Below are 21,644 nucleotides of genomic sequence, written 5' to 3'. Positions count from 1 at the left end.
CACAAAGCAACTGACACATAAGCATACATATCTCCATTATAAACATTTAAAGATTGAGAGACAAAAATAGAATACAATTTGCTTTAAAAGTTTTAAAAAATCCTCTGATTCCCTGTCAGACAATTTCTTCTGTATTGTATTAGGAATGTACCAAATGGAGGGAATCCACTTTTTTTCATCGAAGGAAAGTTGTTTTTTTTTAAAAAAGGATATGTTTGCATTGATATCTTCTTGTAGCTAGCTAAAAATAGCAATCCCTGGTAACAGAGCACCTTGCCTCTAAGGCATGATATTCAGATGGTGAAATTAACATACCTGACAGCTCGTTCTGCAAGTTAAGAGGAAGCGCTCAAATTCTCCCTCTCACCCCTCTGACAAATAAGACCCATCTTTTGGATTTACATGTCCTATCCTTGCCTCTGGATAAAACCAGTCTAAAACAAGACTTACGGCAGCATGACGTCTTCCTTCATTCCGATCTGCTCCTAACCATTCAAGTGCACGTTTGACTTCAAACTCAACATATTCGGCTGTAAAGGTATCACCAGCCATGGAAAGGCGGCCCATGGCTTTTGAAGCCATTTCCATAACAACTGGGTCACTGGATGGAAGCAGGTTCCGTAGGTAATTGGCAAACCGTGTAATTCGAGTGGCATTACCTCCTTCAACTCCAATGAGACTTACTGCATTGGGAATAAAAAACAAGTTTACACATCAAACTATAGGAAGACAGACATATTTACAGAGTAACATATTAACATAGTAAACTATTGAAAACATTGATAGTTCGCCATCTCCTCAGGAGCTAAGGTAGAAGTTTAAAAGTAGGACTTCAAAAGTAGTAATCTCTGGATTACTCAGAGTGCCATGTGCCAGCAAGCGTAGAAAGAGGAAGAGAGGGAGGATCAATGCGTGGCAGGGGCGAGAGCGCAACGGGGATGAGAGAAAAGCAAATCTGCAGGGAAATCACCAAGATGTGCAAAAACTATACAACGGTGATATTGGGGGATTTTATCCCAATCAATGTTTGGGTAATGTTGGAGTAAAGAGAAAGGGATGGGGGGTTCGGAGGAATTTTTCAATGCATTCAGGAGAACTTCCTTGACTAGTATGTTTTGGGTCCAACTAGGGAGGAGGTCTGCGGAAGACCATTTGGGTAAGAGTGATCAGTGTTTCATAAGGTTTCGACTGGTAATGGAGAGAAAGGAAGTAGAACTCCGAAATTGAAAGGGGCGGGGGAAAAGAGAGTGGGGTGGGGCGAAGAAAGAACAGGGTGGGTCCTCTGGGTTCAGTGGGATGAGAGGGGATTTGGCCAGGGTAAAATGGAATCAAGGTTTGACACGAAAAACTGTAAGGGAACATTGGGTGATCTTTAAGGAAGAGGTGTTTCAGGTTTAGGCTAGGTACATTCCAACAAGAAGAAAGGCAGGGGAACCAAAGCCAGAGCTCCTTGGATGACAAGGGAGATAGAAAATATGATGAAACAAAAAAAAAGAATGCGTATGATGCAAGTCAAGTGAATTCTTCAAGTGAGAACCAGGCCAAATGCAATAGATTGAGAGGGGAAGTGAAGCGGAAAATAAGACTGGCAAAGACTGGCAGTTAACATAAAAAGGAACCCAAAAATCTTCTACAGGCATGTAAATAGTAAGCGAATCCTAAGAAGCGGGTGAGCCTATTAGGGCCAAAAAGACAAAAAAATATGTTTAGAGGCACAGGGTAAAGCTCGAAAACTTAATAAGTACTTTCTATCGGTATTTACTAAGGAAGATGATGCTGACAAAATATCTGTAGATGCGGAGATGGTAGAGGTAATGGATGGGGTGATAACTGACAGGCAGGATGCACTGGTAAAGCCGGCTGTGCTGAGTGTGGATAAGTCACCTGGTCCAGATGGCTTGCATCCCAGGTTGCTAAGGTAAGTGGGAGTGCAGATAGCAGAAGTGCTTACCATAATCTACTAACCTTCCCTAGATACGGGGGAGGTGCCAGCACCTTGGAAAGTGGCAATGTGACACCCTTATTCAAGAAAGATTGTAAGTACATTCCTAGTTAACTGACTGGCCTATAGTTACTACCAGTGGTGGGTAAGGTTTTCGAAACAATAATCAGGGAAATAAAATAAGCAGACATTTGGAGAAATAAAAACAAGAAATGCTGGAAATTCTCAGCAGGTCTGGCAGCATCTGTGGAGAGAGAAGCAGAGTTAATGTTTCAGGTCAATGACCCTTCTTTAGAACTGACAAATCTTAGAAATGTAAAAGATTTTAAGCAAGTAAAATGGGGGGGGGTGGGGGGGGGGGCAAGAGATAACAAAAGAGGTGTTGCTAGGACAAGGTCACAGAGAATAACTGACCAGAAGGTCATGGAACAAAGGCAAATGGTATGATAATGGTATGGTTAAAGACAAAGCATTAGTACAGAAAGGGTGTGAATAGACTGTAAAGAACACAGCACTCCAAGCACAGACATTAAAAAAAACAGTAACAGTGGGTAGGCACATTAGAGACAAACACACTAAAAAAACTAAAATAAAATAACCAAATAAAAAAGAAAAAATAACAAAGCATAGAAAGGGGGGGCCCGTCATGCTCTGAAATTATTGAATTCAATGTCCAATCCGGGGGAGTCCTACCCCCGACCAGCAGACCCATTCACCCGCCTCCAGCATTCTCCCTCTACCTGGACCCCTCCCTCTGCCAGACTGAACATTCAATTCAATCATTTCAGAGCATGACGGGCCCCCCTTTTTATGTTTAGTTATTTTTTCTTTTTTTCTTTGGTTATTTTATTTTAGTTTTTTTAGTGTGTTTAGTTTGTCTCTACTATACCTACCCACGGTTTCAGTTTTTAAAAAAATGTTAATGTTTGTGCTTGGAGTGCTTTGTTCTTCACAGTCTATTCACACCCCCTCTGTACTCACACTTTGTCTTTCACTACACTATTAACATACCATTTGCCTTTGCTCCATGACCTTCTGGTCAGTTATTCTCTCTGGCCTTGTCCTATCAACACCTCTTTTGTTGTCTCTTGCCCCACCCCCCGCTTTACTTGCTTAAAATCTTTTACATTTCTAATATTCGTCAGTTCTGATGAAGGGTCACTGACCTGAAACATTAACTCTGCTTCTCTCTCCACAGATGCTGCCAGACCTGCTGAGTATTTCCAGCATTTCTTGTTTTTATTTCAGATTTCCAGCATCTGCAGTATTTTGCTTTTATTTTAGCTATTTGGAGAAGTTTGACTAATCTAATTTAATTTTTTGATGAAATAACAGAGAAGGTTGATGAAGGGAATTTGCTGTATATTGTCTATATGGATTTTAAGCAAGCATTCGACAAAGTACCACATAAAAGGCTAGTGAACAAAATTGTGGCTTATGGAATAGGAGGATCAGTGTCAGTTTAGATAAAAAATTGGCTTAAGGACAGAAACTGCACGTCATGATAAATGGCTGTTTTTCAAACTAAAGGATGGTAGACAGTGCTGCTCCTTAGGAGCACTGCTTTTTTTGATATAAACGACTTGGATACTGGAATACATAGTAAAATTCCAAAATTTGCTGATAATACCAAACCTGGAGGTGTGGCAAATACTGAAGATGATTCCAATCGACTGCAACAGGATGTTGACAGGCTAGCAGATGACAAGTGGCCAATGGAATTTAATAGAGAGAAGTGTGAGAGATGGATTTTGGCAGAAGGGATAGGGAGAGGCAACACATACTTAGTGGCACAGTTCTAAAGAGTATGCAGGGACAGAGGGACCTGGGGATTCACGTGCATAGATCTTTGAAGGTGGCAGGACATATTGAGAAAGTAGCTTGCAAAGCATATGGGATCTTGGGCTTCATAAATAGAGATATTGAGTACAAAAGCAGGGAAGTTATTCTGAACCTTTATAAAGCTCTGGTTAGGCCACAACTGTAGTATTGTGTCTAATTCTGATCACTATACTTTAGGACAGTTGTGAAGGTCCTCGAGAGGGTGCAGAGGAGATTTACTAGAATAGTTCCAGGGATGAGTGATTTTAGTTACAAAGATTAGGTTGGAGAAGCTTGGGTTGTTCTTCTTGGAGTAAAGGAAGATCGGATAGAGGTGTATAAGATTATTACAGGTTTAGATAAAGTAAAAAGTAAACTAAAAGAACTGTTCCAATTAGGAGATGGTACAAGGATTTGGGGACACAGATTTAAGGTTTTGAGCAAGAGATATGGGGCGGGGAGGGTGGAGTGTGTGGAAGAACTTTTTTTAAGCAACAAGTGGTCATGACCTGGAACTCACTGCCCACGAGAGTGGTGGAAGCAGAGAAAATCAATGATTTCAGAGGGAAATTGGATAGACACTTGAGGGAAATAAACTTGCACGGCTACAGGGATAGAACAAGGGAATGGGACTGACTGGATCACTCTACATTGAGCCGGCATGGACTTGTTGGGCCAAATGGCTACCTTCTGTGCACTAACAACTTTATGACTAACTATGGCAAGGAAAGAAAAGCTGCAAAAATAGTCAATGCCTCATAGATTATTCACAGTAAAAGGTCTCTATCAATTTACGACTGGGAGCTGAAACTCAAAATTGGGTTCGGTGCATAAACAACTTGAGCTTTGCAAAGTAAATGGGAAGGCTATGAATTGCTGCTTTCCCAGGGGTAACTTAACACATCATTCCAAATGATGTAATGTTGAGTGCAGGTACCATCCTAAAGCAGGAATATGAGAATTTAGATTCTACTTCAATGAAATTTGGCACATGTTTACATACATTTGAAACAAAGTTAGACATTTTGTAAAGCAAACAGCCTTTATTTCTCTTTTCTTATGCTGCACATACCAATTGCCAGGATTCCTCCTTTCCTCTCATTCACATCGGAACTGGAAACCAGTTCAAAAATATGGTGGTTCAGTTCATCGTAGAAAGAAGTAACTTCCTCTTGGTTGACCTTAAGGGACACATATTAGAATGTAAAACACCTTAAAATGGTGCCATTTATTTTAAATAGACAACGACAAGAAAAAAACTATAACAAACTTTCCTTAGAATTGGGTGGTTAAAGACTAGAAATGCCTATACCGGACAAATTATGAGCTTAGCCTGCCTAAAACCAGAATCAAAATGGTGTGCCTGAGACTAAAGTGAAAAAAGCAGCTTCCGTTTACCTTTGCTGCCCAAGGCACTTATTTTCTAGCATTAGGCAGTGGAATCCCCTCCTGAAGAGGGTTTTGGTGCCTTTGACAGTATTGCTACCAATTGCCTTTGGTTTAGCATTGGAGGGTATACTGAGAGATAAGTAGAATATAAAGGTCTGTTAAAAATATGTGGAATTAGGGGTTCCAGTGCCAGTTGGCATCCTATAATACCATATAATAAAATGGTAAAACATAGGTTGCAACTGCCCACACGCTCAGTGGGACTGAAAACAGAATAAATGTTACATTCCGCAAAGAAAGTAAATTTAAATCATAGCCAACTCAAGGGTTGACAGATGTCTTAGATAGAGGGGAAACACCAGAGGGGAAAACAAGAGTTACTTAAAGAATGAGCAGGAAAATTAGGATGAGGCAAGAAAAATACTTCATTAAAGGAGAAATAAAAATTGGATGAAGCACAAGACAAATTTGTGTCGGCAGGTGAAGAAAAACACTACATAAAGCTGTATTTTAGAAACAAACATATCTACAGGATTGGAAAAGGGCACTGCAGTCCACCTGCCTGGTCCCATTAAATAGAAAATATGACACAAGCAGGTTGTTTGACCCAATCAGTCCATGGTGTTTGTTCTCCATATGTGCAGCAGACCTAATCCCATTTATCAGTTTAGTCCTAATATCCCTTTATTTCAGCCAGCTAGCTAGTCTATTCTTAAATGCCCCAGTCTAATTCATCACAGGATAATGGCTAATGCATGCAGTTGTTGACTGACTAGCTGGCATCATTAGTTTACATTTTACCTAATTGTTAAATTAGGTTTGCACATAAGTGGAATGAGATAAGGGAAGATATGAAGCAAAAAGCAAATTGGATATCAGTAGTACAACACAAAACATCAGAAGAGTCTTCAATTATTTCATAGCCTTCCCACGTCAAAGAGGATACTGTGATATAAATCCATTGAAGAGAAAAGCTTTTTTAAAGCTTAAAACTATAAGTCACATCCAACCAAATGAACATACTAATGGGCTTTGAATTCAGGACTGAAATGAAATTATTTCATACAATAAAAACAAGTACTGTGTGCCCAATCATCACACTCAGTGACCAATTACAACTACCTAATACAAACTTTCCAAAAAAAAAATACTGTGCAATTCCATGTCTTTGCAATTAATTTGGACAAGTCTGATTTTGACTAATTGACTGTACCTCTCGAAGTTCAGTGGTAACATAGTGCTGCAGATCCTTAGCGGATTTAGCCCTGGTCTCCTCGCTGCGACTCTTCAACCCACTGACAAATTGCTGAAGGACAGATCCTACTCCTGACATGGCGTAATCCAAATAACTGCAGATTCTGCAGATACTTCAAAAGGAAAACACAGATCAGTTATTATGAAATAAAAACAAAAAGTACTGTAAATACTCAGTAGGTCCGGCAGCATCTGTGGAGAGAGGAGCATAGTTAACGTTTGAGGTCTGTGAACTTCATCAGAACCGTTACTGTACAGTTATGAGGACCTGTTTAAAAACAGCACAATATTAGTCTATTTGTAAGGGGATTGATAAGTTTAAAAAGAGAACATTTCTGCAGCTAAACATGGGTGTGACATGATATAGTTTCACTTTTGGATTCCACATGTGCAAAATCTCCAATTTTAGAAAATATTCAGAGTTGAAAACCAATAGGAAATAATTTCTGCAGATGATATTTGTAAGCTATAAATGACAATGAGACCAACCTTATTTTCTCTGTACATTCTTGAACAATTCTGCAGCTTTACATTTCGCAGTATAATAGTGGTGGAAAACAAATCATATTCTTCTTCAGTCCTTGATTGTGCAGGAGACTTATATTCCACCAATAAGAAGTGAAGTGATGACAATAATACAGCATCACCATCACTATCAATGTATCCTCTCCGAATCACCCAACAGCACATCAAAACAGATAGCTCAGTGAAATAGGGAAATCAAACCCTCAGTTCACAAATGCGCTGCCACTGTTTCATATTTTAATTTGTCAGGCATCCTCAGCTCATACAATGCTAGGTTAGTTTAATTTCTTTTTTAAAACTTTGCAACTAGAATGAAAATAATCTTCTTGTTCTTATTTTCTATTATTCCAGTAAGATTACTTCCTGCCTAGCACCACAATGCATTGATGTTGAAGTACAGCAGAAACACACCAAAATAACTTCATGAATGATTAACTATTCTACAAAGAACATCATTTTGTAAGGCGTGATTTGTAATGCATCAGCTTGCGTATTAATACACCAAAAACTGAATCAAAGCAGGATTCAAAAATCAGAAGCAAAAATTTTGAAGAGTGCTCCGAGGCAAGCAAAAAGATGATCCAATAGTATCATCCCGCTTTCTCACGTACTTCCAATCAAGATCGGTACCTTTACTGGCAATTATACTGCATGAGCTGCTGCAATATCGATCAAATTTGGAAAACCGCAAAGCAAAATTTTACAATACCCTTTCATTGTTGTTGAGTGGAAGGAAAACAAAACTCCTAGTACATGCTCTTAAATGAAAGGATGCAGCAGCAATACAGGTCTACAGAGACTGATGAGATTTCTGATGATTGAAAAAAGCAACTATCCATTAGTCTCAAATCAATTGCTATAACGGACTCCCAAAGTCTTTAGCTCACTAGCTCTTCAGGTGGTGTTGCCATTATCAAGTTTACAATTTCTTTAAAATAATGAAAATACACTTCTTGCTTCACACTGGTTCAATGCAAAATGGAGCATTAACAAGTTTTTTTTAAAATTTTCAATACTTTGAAGAAATTACACTAAAATGGTTCCAGGCGGTCTTTTAAAATTTATATAAGTAGTTTGATGAATACAACATACAAATTAGGAGCAGGAGTAGGCCACTCAGCCCTTCGAGCCTGCTTCGCCATTCAATAAGTTCATGGCTGAACTGACTACTCCACATTTCCACCTACCCCCGATAACCTTTCACCCCCTTGCTTATCAAGAATCTATCTATCTCTGCCTTAGAAATATTCAGAAGACTCGGTTTCCACCGTCCTTTGAGGAAAAGGATTCCAGAGACTCACGACCCTCTGACAGAAAAAAATTCTCCTCATCTCTGTCTTAAATGGGCAATCCCTTATTTTTAAACAGTGACCCCATAGTTCTAATTACTCCCACAAGAGGAAACATCCTTTCCACATCCATCCTGTCACGACCACTCATCATCTTATATGTTTCAATCAAGTCACCTCTTACTCTTCTAAATTCCAGCAGATACAAGCCTAGCCTATCCAATCTTTCCTCGTAAAACAGCCCACCCATTCCAGGTATTAGTCTAGGAAACCTTCTATGTACTGTCTCCAACGCATTTACATCCTTCCTTAAATAAGGAGACCAGTACTGTACATAGTACTCCAGAAGTGGTCTCACCAATGCCCTGTATAGCTGAAGCATAACCTCCCAACTTTTGTATTCAATTCCCCTCACGATAAACAATAACATCCTATTAGCTTTCCTAATTACATGCTGTACCTGCATACTAATCTTTTGCGATTCATGCACTAGGCCACTTTGATCCCTCTGCATCTCAGAGTTCTGCAATCTCTCACCATTTAGATAATATGCTTCTTTGTTATTCTTCCTGCCAAAATGGATAATTTCACACTTTCCCACATTATACTCAATTTCCAGGTCTTTGACCACTCACTTAACCTATCTATATCCCTTTGTAGCCTCCTTATATCCTCTTCACAACTTACTTTCCTACCTATCTTTGTGTTATCAGCAAATTTAGCAACCATACCTTCAGTCCCTTCATCTAAGTCATTTATATAAATTGTAAAAAGTTGAGGTCCCAGCACAGATCCCTGTGGCACACCACTCATTACATCCTGCCAACCAGAAAATGACCTATTTATGCCTATTGTCTGTTTCCTGTTAGCTAACCAATCTTCTATCCATGCCAATATGTTACCCCCTACACCATGAGCTTCTATTTTCTGCAATAACCTATGATGTGGCACCTTATCAAATGCCTTCTGGAAATCTAAGTACAATACAATACATCCACCCTATATCCATAGCACAGGTAACTCCCTCAAAGAAGTCCAATAAATTGGTTAAACATGATTTCCCTTTCACAAAACCATGTTGCTGATTGTCTTGAATTTTTCTAAATGCCCTGCTATAACGTCTTTAATAATAGCTTCTAACATTTTCCCTAAGACAGATGTTAAGCTAACTGGCCTGTAGTTTCCTGTTTCTGTCTCCCTCCCTTTTTGAACATAAGAGTTACATTCACTATTTTCCAATCTAACGGAATCTTCCCCGAATCTAGGGAATTTTGGAAAATTAAAATTAATGCATCAACTACCTCACAAGCCACTTTTTTAACACCCTAGGATGAAGTCCATCAAGACTCGGGGACTTGTCAGCCTGCAGCTCCACCAATTTGTTCAGTACCACTTCCTTGGTGATTGTAATTTTCTTGAATTGCTCCTTCCCTTCCATTTCCTGACTTGCAGCTAAAACTGGGATGTTACTTGTAACCTCAATAATGAAGACCAATGCAAAATATCTGTTCAATTCATCTGCCATCTCCTTATTATCCATTATTAATTACCCAAACTCACTTTTTATAGGACCAATGATCACTTCAACATTTTTTTTTAAATATCTGCACAGACTCGGTGGGCCGAAGGGCCTGTTTCAGTGCTATATCTCTAAATAAAATTTTAAAAATAAAATAAATTTTTAAAAAACCCTTCCTGTCTGTCGTTATATTTCTAGCTAAATTTCTCTCATACTCTAATTTTACCTTCCTTATCAATCACAAGGAGGAACATTGTACATAGTCCATGGCTTCTCTGCAATTTCATTTGCTACTGGTGCTTTCTAATAACACTAGCTCACACAAATGTGCAATTATTTGTTCATTAATGATTAGCCCAAGGGTAGTTAACTTCTTAAAGCTCAAAAGCCATAAAAAGAAAATTATACCTGACAAACAGCAACAAGTATTCAGGCACTTCACATTGGAGCAATGCCAAAAAGTTGTGGGGCTGGAGGAGATTACAGCGACAGGGAGGAAGAGGTCTTGGAGAGATGTGAAAACAAGGATGAGAATTTTAAAATTAAGATGTTGCTTGACTGGGAGCCAGGGTGATAGGGGAACTAGATTTGGTGCGAGTTAAGAGGCGGGCAGTTTTCGATGACCTTATAGTTACAAAGAGTAGGATGTGGGAGAACAGCCAGGAATGCATTGGAAAAGTCAAGTCAAAAGGTAACGAAGGCATGAATGAGAGAAAATATGATGACAGAAAACTAGTTAGAGTCATAGAACCAAAGTGTAAAAGATGCTATAGTTACGTAAAAAAGGAAGAGATTAGCAAAAGTGAACATGGATCCCTTAGAGACACAGACAGGACAAATCACAACGGGGAAATAACTAAATGGCAGAGACATTAAACAAATACTTTGTGTCTGTTTCCATGGTAGAAGACACAAAAAACATTTTCAGAATTAGTGGGGAACCAAGGGTCTAGCGAAAATAAGAAACTTAAATAAATGAGTATAAGAAATAGTACTGAAGAAATTAATAGGACTGAAAGCTGATACATCCCCTGCAACTGATGGCCTACATTCTAGACCTTTAAAAGAGGTGGCTACAGAGATAGTGGATGCATTGGTTCTGATCTCCCAGAGTTCCCTAGATTCAAGAACAGTCCCCATGGATTGGAAGGTAGCAAATGCAACCCCGCTATTCAAGAAAGGAGGGAGAGAGAAAACTAGACACTGTACGCCAGTTGACCTGACATCTTCTTCTTTTGGGCCTCCTTATCTCGAGAGACAATGGATACGCGCCTGGAGGTGGTCAGTGGTTTGTGAAGCAGCGCCTGGAGTGGCTATAAAGGCCAATTCTGGAGTGACAGGCTCTTCCACAGGTGCTGCAGAGAAATTTGTTTGTTGGGGCTGTTGCACAGTTGGCTCTCCCCTTGCGCCTCTGTCTTTTTTCCTGCCAACTACTAAGTCTCTTCGACTCGCCACAATTTAGCCCTGTCTTTATGGCTGCCCGCCAGCTCTGGCGAATGCTGGCAACTGACTCCCACGACTTGTGATCAATGTCACACGATTTCATGTCGCGTTTGCAGACGTCTTTATAACGGAGACATGGACGGCCGGTGGGTCTGATACCAGTGGCGAGCTCGCTGTACAATGTGTCTTTGGGGATCCTGCCATCTTCCATGCGGCTCACATGGCCAAGCCATCTCAAGCGCCGCTGACTCAGTAGTGTGTATAAGCTGGGGGTGTTGGCCGCTTCAAGGACTTCTGTGTTGGAGATATAGTCCTGCCACCTGATGCCAATTATTCTCCGAAGGCAGCGAAGATGGAATGAATTGAGACGTCGCTCTTGGCTGGCATACGTTGTCCAGGCCTCGCTGCCGTAGAGCAAGGTACTGAGGACATCAGTAGCAGAGAAAATGCTAGAATCTATTATTAGGGATGTGATAACACGGCACTTAGAAAATCATATGATTGGGCAAGGTCCACTTGGATTTATGAAAAGGAAAGCATGTTTGACAAATGTTACAGGTTTTTGGGGCTGTAACTAGGAAGGTGGACAAGGGGGAGCCAGTCAATGTCCTGTATCTAGATTTTCAAAAAGCATTCAAAATGGTGCCGCTCAAGAGATTATTACATAAAATTAGAGTTTATGGGACTGGGGAGTAACATTAGCTTGGATTGAGGATTGGTTAAATGGTTACAAGAATGGTTCCAGGGATGAGGAACTTCAGGCATGAGGACAATTTGGAAAAGTTGAGACTTCTTTCCTTGGAGAAGAGAAGGCTGAGAAGAGATTTGATAGAGGTATTCAAACTCATGCGGGGTCTGGACAGTGAATAAGTAAAAACTGTTCCCACTCATGAAGGGTCAAGAACGAGAGGGCACAGATTTAAATTGATTGGTAAAAGAAGCAAAAGCAACAGAAGGAAAAACTTCTTCACACAGCGAGTGGTTAGGATCTGGAATGCAATGCCTGAGAATGTGGTGGATGCAGGTCAATTGAGGCATTCAAAAGGGAATTAGACTGTGATCTGAAAAGGAAGAATGTGCAGGGTTACAGGGAGAAGGCAGGGAATGGCATTAGGTGAATTGCTCATTTGGAGAGCCAGTGCAGACACGATGGGCAGAATGGCCTCCTTTTGTGCTATAATAATTCTATGATTCTGTGACAGAAAATAATAGGTCATTTTCAGGTTGGCAGGCTGTAACTAATGGGATACTACCAAGGATCAGTGTTGGGGCCTCAGCTATTTACAACGTCACACAGAACTTAGAGCATAGTAACAGGCCATTTGACCCAACTGGTCACCATCAGTCTTGATGCTCCACACAAGTTTCCTCCCACCCTACATCATCTAACCCCAGCAGCAAAACCTTCTACTCCTTTCTTCCTCATACACTTATCTAACATCCCTTTGAATGCATTATGCCATTTACCTCAACTACATGTGGTAGCAAGTTTCACATTCTAATCACTATTTGGGTAAAGAAGTTTCTCCTGAATTCCTTATTGGATTTAATAGTAACTATCTTTTATTTGTGACCCCGAGTTTTCGATTCCCCAGTGGAAACATCTTCTCTATGTCTACCATAACAAATCAAACCCTTTCAAAATTTTAAACAACTTCATTAGGTCACCCTCTAACTGCTGACATCGGGTCCCTGAGATGGAACAAAAAACAAAATTGGGGAAGAAAAAAATTGTGACTTGTGAGGAACAGAAGAACTGCATGCTGAGCACAACAGGATTGGTTTTATTCCACCACCCCCGCCCACCCAACCCCACCCACCCCGCTCACTTAAATGAATGGTTATGTATGAAAAGGCTTTTTAAAAAATTATATATATGTACAATTTAAATGCATCTCAAAAATAAGATAAATGCTGCGCACTGAATATAAAGATCTTATATTCAATGAGCTTCAAGCAGTCTCAATCGTACCTTATAGGATTGGACCCACAGCATAAAACATCCCTTATTCAGCATTAAATCTCAGTCCCACAGAGAAACCACTGGAGGGCCAGATTAGGAAATGAAATAACAGAACAAAGAGCTGATATTTTAAAGAGCTTTTGTTGTGAATAGTTGCTTGAACGGAAAAAAAGTATTCACAGATTTTAAATTGCTTTTAAAAGTCTATATAATTAGAAGTTCAGGATCTGGCACATGTTTACAAGTGCCTTCAGCGAAAAGTGGATGATCCTCTTCAACCATCTCTCAAGGTCCCTGGCCTCAGGTAACAGTGTCCAGCCTATTCAGGTCACTCCATTTGACACTGTGGCTGAGTGCACTGGATGCAAGTAAGGCTACGGGCTGGATAATGCCCACTGTTGTACTAAAACCATGTACAGAAGAGCTAACTACTTTTGTAGCTGAGCTGTTTCAGTACAGCTACAACACTGACATCTGCCTGATAATGTAGAAGACTACCCAGGTATACCATATCTACAATTAAAAAGGATAAATCTAACCATTCAATTACTGCTCGATCAATAAAGTGATGGAAGGAGTCATTAATAATGTCAAACAACACTGTCATGCAGACGCCCACCTGCCAAAAATGAGGCATTTTAACTTTGTCATATGAAGATTGATTTTAAACTGTTGCTGGAGTGAAGAAATGACTTGTTTGAAGACCACCAGACATTGGGTTGGAAGGACATTTGCATACTAAGAGACGCTGCTTGTGGAGACAAAGGACTACTCCCTGCTCCAATTAACCCAAATGGATTTTGATCACTAAACATTGAAGGGAGAAGGAAGCTCATTCCAAAGCCTGCTAAAATGATACAATCCATAAAGCCAGGACTGGTTAAACCAGCTGGTCACATGACTAACTGGCTGGTCCAGGTTTTTTGAACTAGCCACAGGAGTTTGAATTCAGAAGGCAGTTTTGCCACTGAAGCTGGAACAAGCAAGCCTCTCTCCTGGCTGGCTCTCTCTCCATTTCTCCCAAGCCACCGGACCCACAGAAGACACGTAAATCTCAAAAGAAAAATCTCCGACATCGAAACAAGTTGAACCGTGAACTGGGCCCCAACGAACAGCAGGACTGACCGGCAACCAAAGACTCCACATTGAACTTAAAGGACAGTAAATAATTAACAGATATTGCCTCAAACTTTTCCCCTTTACTTTTTCTGTCTCTATCTGCGTGGGTTTATCACGTATGCATGCTAGTATGGTCGCATCGCATATTCGTAATCATTAACCGAATTAGAGTTTAAGATTAATAAACTTCCACCTTTCCTGTTTAAATCTAAGGAAACCTGTCTGATTTCTTTGCCTTACAATTGGAGCAGTGAACAAGGATTCACTGAGGGTGAGCTAAAAACAGTCTTTTAAAACTAAATCCTGTTACAGTTAAACGAGGCAAAGGCTGAGAGGGAACCCCTAGACCTCTTCTCACCTGGTCGTAACAACACCTACGCACCAATAAAGATTAGATTTTTTTAGATTAGAGATACAGCACTGAAACAGGCCCTTCGGCCCACCGAGTCTGTGCCGAACATCAGCCACCCATTTATACTAATCCTACACTAATCCCATATTCCTACCAAACATCCCCGCCTGTCCCTATATTTCCCTACCACCTACCTATACGAGTGACAATTTATAATGGCCAAGTTACCTATCAACCTGCAAGTCTTTTGGCTTGTGGGAGGAAACCGGAGCACCCGGAGAAAACCCACGCAGACACAGGGAGAACTTGCAAACTCCACACAGGCAGTACCCGGAATCGAACCCGGGTCGCTGGAGCTGTGAGGCTGCGGTGCTAACCACTGCTCACTGACCCTCAGCTCAGGTTCCACCAGCACTACTTTCCTCCAGATCTCATCACAGCCTTGATCTAAACATAGACGCAAAAGCTGAATGCCAAAGGAGGCAAGAGTTGCTGCCCTCAACATCAAAGCAGTGCTTGACAGAGTAGAACACCGTTCTGTGATTCTGTAAAGCCCTAACAAAACAGAGGTCAATGTGGATCAAATGGAAGACCATGGACTGCTTGGAATCATACCTGACATAAAATAAGATGGTTGTGGTTGTCCAAAGTGAGTCATTACAGTCGCAGACCATCACTGGAACAGCTCTTCAGGGAAAGATCCCTGACCCAACCATCTTCAGTTGCTTCATCAATGACCTTTCATATCATAAGTAGATCTATTCACAAACATCTGCAACTCCTCCAATAATGCAGGAGTCCATGCCAGCATACAGCATGACCTAGATAAAATCCAGAGTAGGGCTAACAAGTAGCAGGTAACATTTATGCCAGGTAATGACCAGCTCGAACAAAAAAAAAACACCAAGTTATTGACTTTCAACATCATCACAATCACGGAGTCCTCCCATATACCCGCCAACCAATATCCTGGGTTCATCACCAACTAAAAGCTGAAGTGGACCAGCACATCATCGCCTCGGCTACAAGAATAGGACAGAGGTTGGAGACTCTCACCTTATGCCCCCATAAATTCTCTCCACCATCTACTAGTTTCAAGTCAGGAGTGCAATGGAATACTCACCACACACCTGGATGGATGCAGGCATAACAATACTCAAGAAGTCCAACACAATCCAGGACAGAGCAGTTCACTTGATCAGCATCCTTACCACTATTTTCTGTAACCAACCCTTTCCACCACCAACCCACTATAACTGTAGTATGATCAGCACCTCACCAGCACCTCCCTGCCCTCCGACATCTGCTACTGAGAAGGACAAGAGCAGCAATGTTGTGGAACACCATCACTTGCATGTTCTCCGCCAACTTGCACACCATCCTTCCCTAAACATACTTTTCCACACCTTCATTGTCACTGTATCAGAACCTTGGCATTCCCCAGCAACATTATGAGAGCTCCATCATAACAAGGGCTGCAACAGTTCGAGGAGAATGCCCACAATCACCTTTCAGAGCAAGTGGTGATGGGCAATAAATGCTGCCTTGCCAGCTCACCACATCTCCAAAACAAATAATATATTTTTTTTTAAAAACACAAAATTAGGAACCAACTGCTTTATCAAAAAAGGCATGCATCTGGCAAAGTTCCCAACATGTTTCCTTGTTTCTTTAATTCATTCAGGCCTCAGACATTACTAATGATTTCATTAATCCTTTCCAGCCTCTGGTGTTTCTGCTCACTGCTGCACTTAAATCATAATGACTCCACCACTCCAATATTTTTTTTTAATTCCTGCCTCATACTTGCTTTAAGGAACTGGCTCAGCTACAAGAGAATAGCCAGCCAGTAGTCACTGTCTAAGCTCACAGAAGAAGAATGGTAATTTGCAGCTTTCCGGACTCAACACTGAGTTAACAGTTTTAGATTGTAACCTCTGCTCCCATTTTTCAGACAGCAGCTGCTGTAATGACTGCTGTTGTCATTTGCAGCTCCTCTTGACATCTTTTTAGTTTCTTTTCTTGTCCCACTATCATCACCATTTCCCTTGCACCGTTATCCCCCTTTTGGCATTTAAGTCATTCCTGCCTTCCACATTATCATGTTCTTTCCTCCCCCTCCCCCTTTCGCCTATATTTTATTAGAAGAATAGCCATGGTGGTGAGGTACAGGAGAGCTCGTGAAACCACGCAGTAGCTTAAAACTGATATCCATCCCACAGCACAAAAATATACAAACACATACACATATTCTTACCCAAAATGTAAACGCAAGTTACTCATCCTTCCAGCATTCAGCTTCCCTACTTGCTTGCTTAATCTTGATTTCTTATTGAAGGTTAGGAGCTGGCAAAGGACACAAATTTAGGAAGTTCTTTGTATTCTCCAATGTCTGATGTTCGTCTGTTTATGTTCAGCTAGATAGGTGCCCACCAAACCCCACTGACATTCTGTCTATTCTTTGCAGCTCCTCCCCTATTAAAGATTGTACTACAATTCAAAAGAAGTCTGGGCAAACTACATATCCTGTACAAACATTTTTACTGATACAGAGCCTATGTAGTTAAAGATTTACTCTGGAGCAGGCTACCGAAACAATGAATAAAGGGATATATTTTTGGAAAAATTAAGCCATGAAAAGTAGTGTCAGATCACATGACATATTTCACAGACCACATGGACCAGAGGGTCACGTCGTCTAATCTTCCTGATTTGCTTCCATTTTAAGTGCATTGACACCAAAGGGCAGTCGAAAAATATATTGCAAGTGGATATATAGAATTACAGAAACTTAGAACACAGTAGGAGGCCATTCAGCCCATCATGTCTGTGCTGGCTCTTCGAAAGAGCAGTTATGTTTAGTCCCACAGCCCAGCTTTTTGCTTGTAACTGTGCAAATTCCTCAAGCACCTGTCCAACTCCTTTTTAGAATTATTTATGATATCAACTTGCACCACTTTTTCAAGCATTCCAGATCCTAACAACTCAAAGTGATAATATTTCTCTTCATCTCCCCTCAAGATCAGTTTCCAATGATTTTGAATTCACGATCTCTAGTTATTGACCCACTCGCTAACTCTTCCAAAATCTCCCATCATCTTGAAGACCTTTATTACATCACTTTGGTTCCAAAGAGAACAGACCTAACTTTCCCAACATCTTTTCATAACTGAAGTTCCCATCCCAGGCAATATCCTGTTAACATAAATAAAAACAAGAAATGCTGGAACCACTCAGCAGGTCTGGCAGCATCTGTGGAAAGAGAAGCAGAGTTAACGTTTTGGGTCAGTGACCCTTCATCGGTTAACCCTGTTAATCCTGTTAACCCTCCTTTGTACCCTTTCTAAGGCCTTTGCCTCTTTCCTGAAGGGTGGTGTCCAGAATTTTCCACAATACTGCAGCCAATGATTTATTAAGTCCTATATCTGCTTGCTTTTATATTCTATTCTTCTATTTATAAACCCAAGTAACCCATAAGCTTTTTTAACCACTTTATCAACTTAGCCTACCACCTTTAATGATGTATATAGACAATAAAGGTCTCTCTACTCATCACTTTTTAAAACTGCACCATTCCAGTACACTGCCTTAGCATATTAGTTCTCCCAAAGTGCAACACTTCATACTTCTCCTCAATGAGCTCCATCTGCCATGCTTCTGTCTATTTCACCATCCTGCCTATATCATACTGAAGCCTATAACAATTCTCATCATGATCGACTACTTTGTCAAGTTTTATATGATCTGCAAACTTTATAATGCTGCTCCCTCCACCCGAGTCTAGGCCGTTTATAAAAACTTCAAAGAGTAATGGACCCATAACTGACCCTTGGGGAATACTACTGCAAACCACTTCTGTCTAAAAGAAATTCTAACATCACCCTTTGCTTCCTGTCACTGAGCCAATTTTGCATCCATACTGCCACTTTCCTCATAATTCCATGTGCTTCCATCTTTGTCGAATGCCTCCTGCGGTCCATAGACACTACCATGATCAACCTGCTGTTACCTCAAAGAATTCAATCAAGTTAGTCAGACATGATTTACCTTTAACAAATCCATGCTGGCTCTCCTTGATTAACCCATGCTTTTCCAAATGAAAATTTATTTTGTCTGATAATGGTTTCCAATAACTTCACCACTACTAATGTTATGTTGATTGGCCTGTAGTTTCATGGTTTATTCCATCTCCCCTTTCTTGAATAGTGGCATAACATTAGCAATCGTCCGCCACTACTCCTGATTCCAATAAGGATTAAAAGGTTATGACCAGTGACTCTGCTATTTCTACATTTGCTTCTTCCCAACTTTCAGTAATGCCGCCCTTTTCAGTCCATCTTCTCTATCTATTACTATCCTGTTCATAACTTGCCTCTCCTCTTTTAGTGTAAAGACAAATGCAAAGTACACACTTAATACTTTTGCTATGCCCTCTACCTCCAAATGAAAATTCCCCTTTAGGTCCTTAATAGTCCCAACTTTTCCCTAGCAAACCACTTATGCTTTATGTTTATAATATGTTTTAGGATTTAACTTAATGTTGTCTGCTAATCATTCTTTTCTTCCCATATTTTTTCAAATCCCTCCAATACTTTCCATAATCTTTCTGATTATTAACTGAATCTTGCACCTGACGCGTCACAAGCCTCCTTTTTCTGTTTGAGTTTAGCTTTTACTTTGTCGTCAAGAGCACATTAGCTTTGGATGCTCTACCTTTCCCTTCAAAGGAATATGCCTACTTTGTACCTGAACTCTCTTCCCTGAATGCTTCATTACTGTTTTATCCTCCAATCAAATTTTCTAATTTGCTGTGCTAGGTCCCTTATGAACTCACTGAAATTAGCTCTTCCCCAGTTCAGCATTTTTAACTTTGATATTTTCCGGTCTTTTTCCATAACTATTTTAAGCTGAATTCAGTTGTGATCATTGTTCGCTAGATGATCTCCTACTATATAACACACTCCACTTGCCCTACTTTGTTTCCCAGAACCAAATCCAATACTGCTCCATGTCTTGTTGGACTGAAAACATATCGATTGCAAAATTCTCCTATGCATATATCAGAAGTTCTTCTCCTTCCTTACCCTTCGCACTAAGCTTTTCTCCACTCTGCATTATGGCAATTGAAGTCTTTGAATACTACATTTTTGTTACACACCTTTGAAACTTGCTGACAAATTTGCTCATCTATCTCCTCCTTACTGTTTGGAGCTCTATTCAAAAAACTCCCAACAATGTAACAGTTCCACCTCTGTTCCTCAATTCAAACCAAACAAATTCATTCCTAGAACAATTTAGTAAATGCTTTCTATTTAGAACGGTAACGTCAACCTTCATCAATACTACTATGCTCCTTCCTCTTTTTCCTTCTCTATTATTCTTGAATACTTGGTAACCAAGAATATCGAGAACCCATTCTGGCCTTCTTTGAGCCATGACTCTATTAATGCAGCCACTTCATAATCCCATGTAGCAATTTGTGCTTGCAGCTTACCAACCTTATTCATAACACTATGGACATTGACACATATACAATTTAATACCTCCTCTGTCATTTTTGCTATTTTCTTCAATCTGGTCTCTGCAATTTGTACGATATTTCTAATTTTACTGCTGTTTATATCTCTTTGCCTTCTGATCCTATTTCTCTCCTCTCTATTTTCTGGTCCTCCTCCTCCTGCCAAAAAAGTTTAAATCCTCAACACTACTACTACTAGATGCTTTAATATTGTTTTGAAATGCTTCTTCCATGAACTCATTATGTTGCTATAAAATCCGAGTGATACACAACCAACTACACTAAAGCTCCAAACATTTCACTCAACAACACTTGACTAAAATCCAAGTGACAGCTTCTTATTTTAGCACAAGTCACTTCTAGAGTAGTGACTTACATGTTTGGCTCAAACAACAACTACTTGCATTGATATAGTACCTTTAACATATCAATACATTGCATGATGCTTCACAGATATATATATATATCAACAGACAAAAATCACTTTACTGAAAAAGGAGATATTGGAAAGGGTGGCGAAAAGCTTGGTCAAAGTAGTGGGATTTGAGGAGAGAAAAGTGGTGAGGTAGAGAGGTGTAGGAAGGGAATTCCAGAGCTTAGATCCCAGGAAGTGGAAGCTATGGTCAGCAATGGTGGGGGAAGGGATTGCAAAATGCACAAGATGCCAGAGTTGGAGGAATGCAGATTTCTCAGAGTATATTAGAGATAGAGAAGGAAAAGGCCATGAAAGGAGTTTGAATACGAGGATGAGAATTTTAAAATTGAAGCTCTGTCTAACTCACTGCACGATCCAGTTCGCCAGGAGCCCAACTGATATTCTGTCTCACAAGTTAATGACAAGTCACAATGTTAAGAAATTAACATTATATTCACTAAGCATGCTGTATCATTGAAATGTATATATTGTGACAATAGTTACACCATGTTTCCTCCTTGTGTTGTCTTCTCATCTATTGTTCTCCATGTGTTGCTGCATCAGGAATCTGTTAATTTAGCTTATGGATGCAGTGACAAAGTCTATGTTGACAGTACTAGATTCCTAGCCTTTCCACAGGTTTAGTGAACAGTGAACTAGTTATTCCTTAAATGACATATAATTGCTAATTTTGTTTATTTAAACTTCAATAGCATTCCCAACATTGAATGCTATTTGTGAATCATTTGCCTCATCACATTTAGTATTAACAGATACAAATTACATACAAAGAATGAGAAAAGCCCATTCAGCCCACCAATCTCATACCTTCCAATGGGTTATGTATGATTCAGAAAACACAGAGAGAGAGAGAGAGAGAGAGAGCGAGAGATGAATAGAAGGAAAAATGGAGACATAGGAAAAGAAAGAGACAGAGAAAGAACAAGCAGAAGAGTGAGAGTGGTCAGCACTGAGTGTGAAGAAGGGAGCTTGGTAAGTGAGTAAATTTTAAGAGTTAATCTCTCAAGGCTAGCTTTTGTTTACACCTAGCAATTAATTGAAATTCCTGTTTTCAGCTAAGAGGTAAGTTAGGTT

The 21,644-nt window shown here is 40.1% G+C and overlaps 1 protein-coding gene across 1 annotated transcript in view; it reads right to left on the bottom strand.

The window, feature by feature from the left end:
• The window catches only part of mtor (mechanistic target of rapamycin kinase), a 432,694-nt gene that overhangs the window by 401,260 nt on the left and 9,790 nt on the right, over nucleotides 1-21,644 (bottom strand). Inside the window, 3 exon segments of the mRNA XM_068017001.1 lie at nucleotides 451-683; nucleotides 4,836-4,944; nucleotides 6,366-6,519. Coding sequence (XP_067873102.1) covers nucleotides 451-683; nucleotides 4,836-4,944; nucleotides 6,366-6,485 — 462 coding nt within the window. The 5' untranslated portion in view covers nucleotides 6,486-6,519.

This window comes from Heterodontus francisci, chromosome 37 (genome assembly GCF_036365525.1).
Source record: "Heterodontus francisci isolate sHetFra1 chromosome 37, sHetFra1.hap1, whole genome shotgun sequence".
Lineage (NCBI taxonomy): Eukaryota > Metazoa > Chordata > Chondrichthyes > Heterodontiformes > Heterodontidae > Heterodontus > Heterodontus francisci.
Note: the sequence above shows the minus strand (reverse complement) of the source record. Positions and strands in the feature narration are given on the sequence as shown.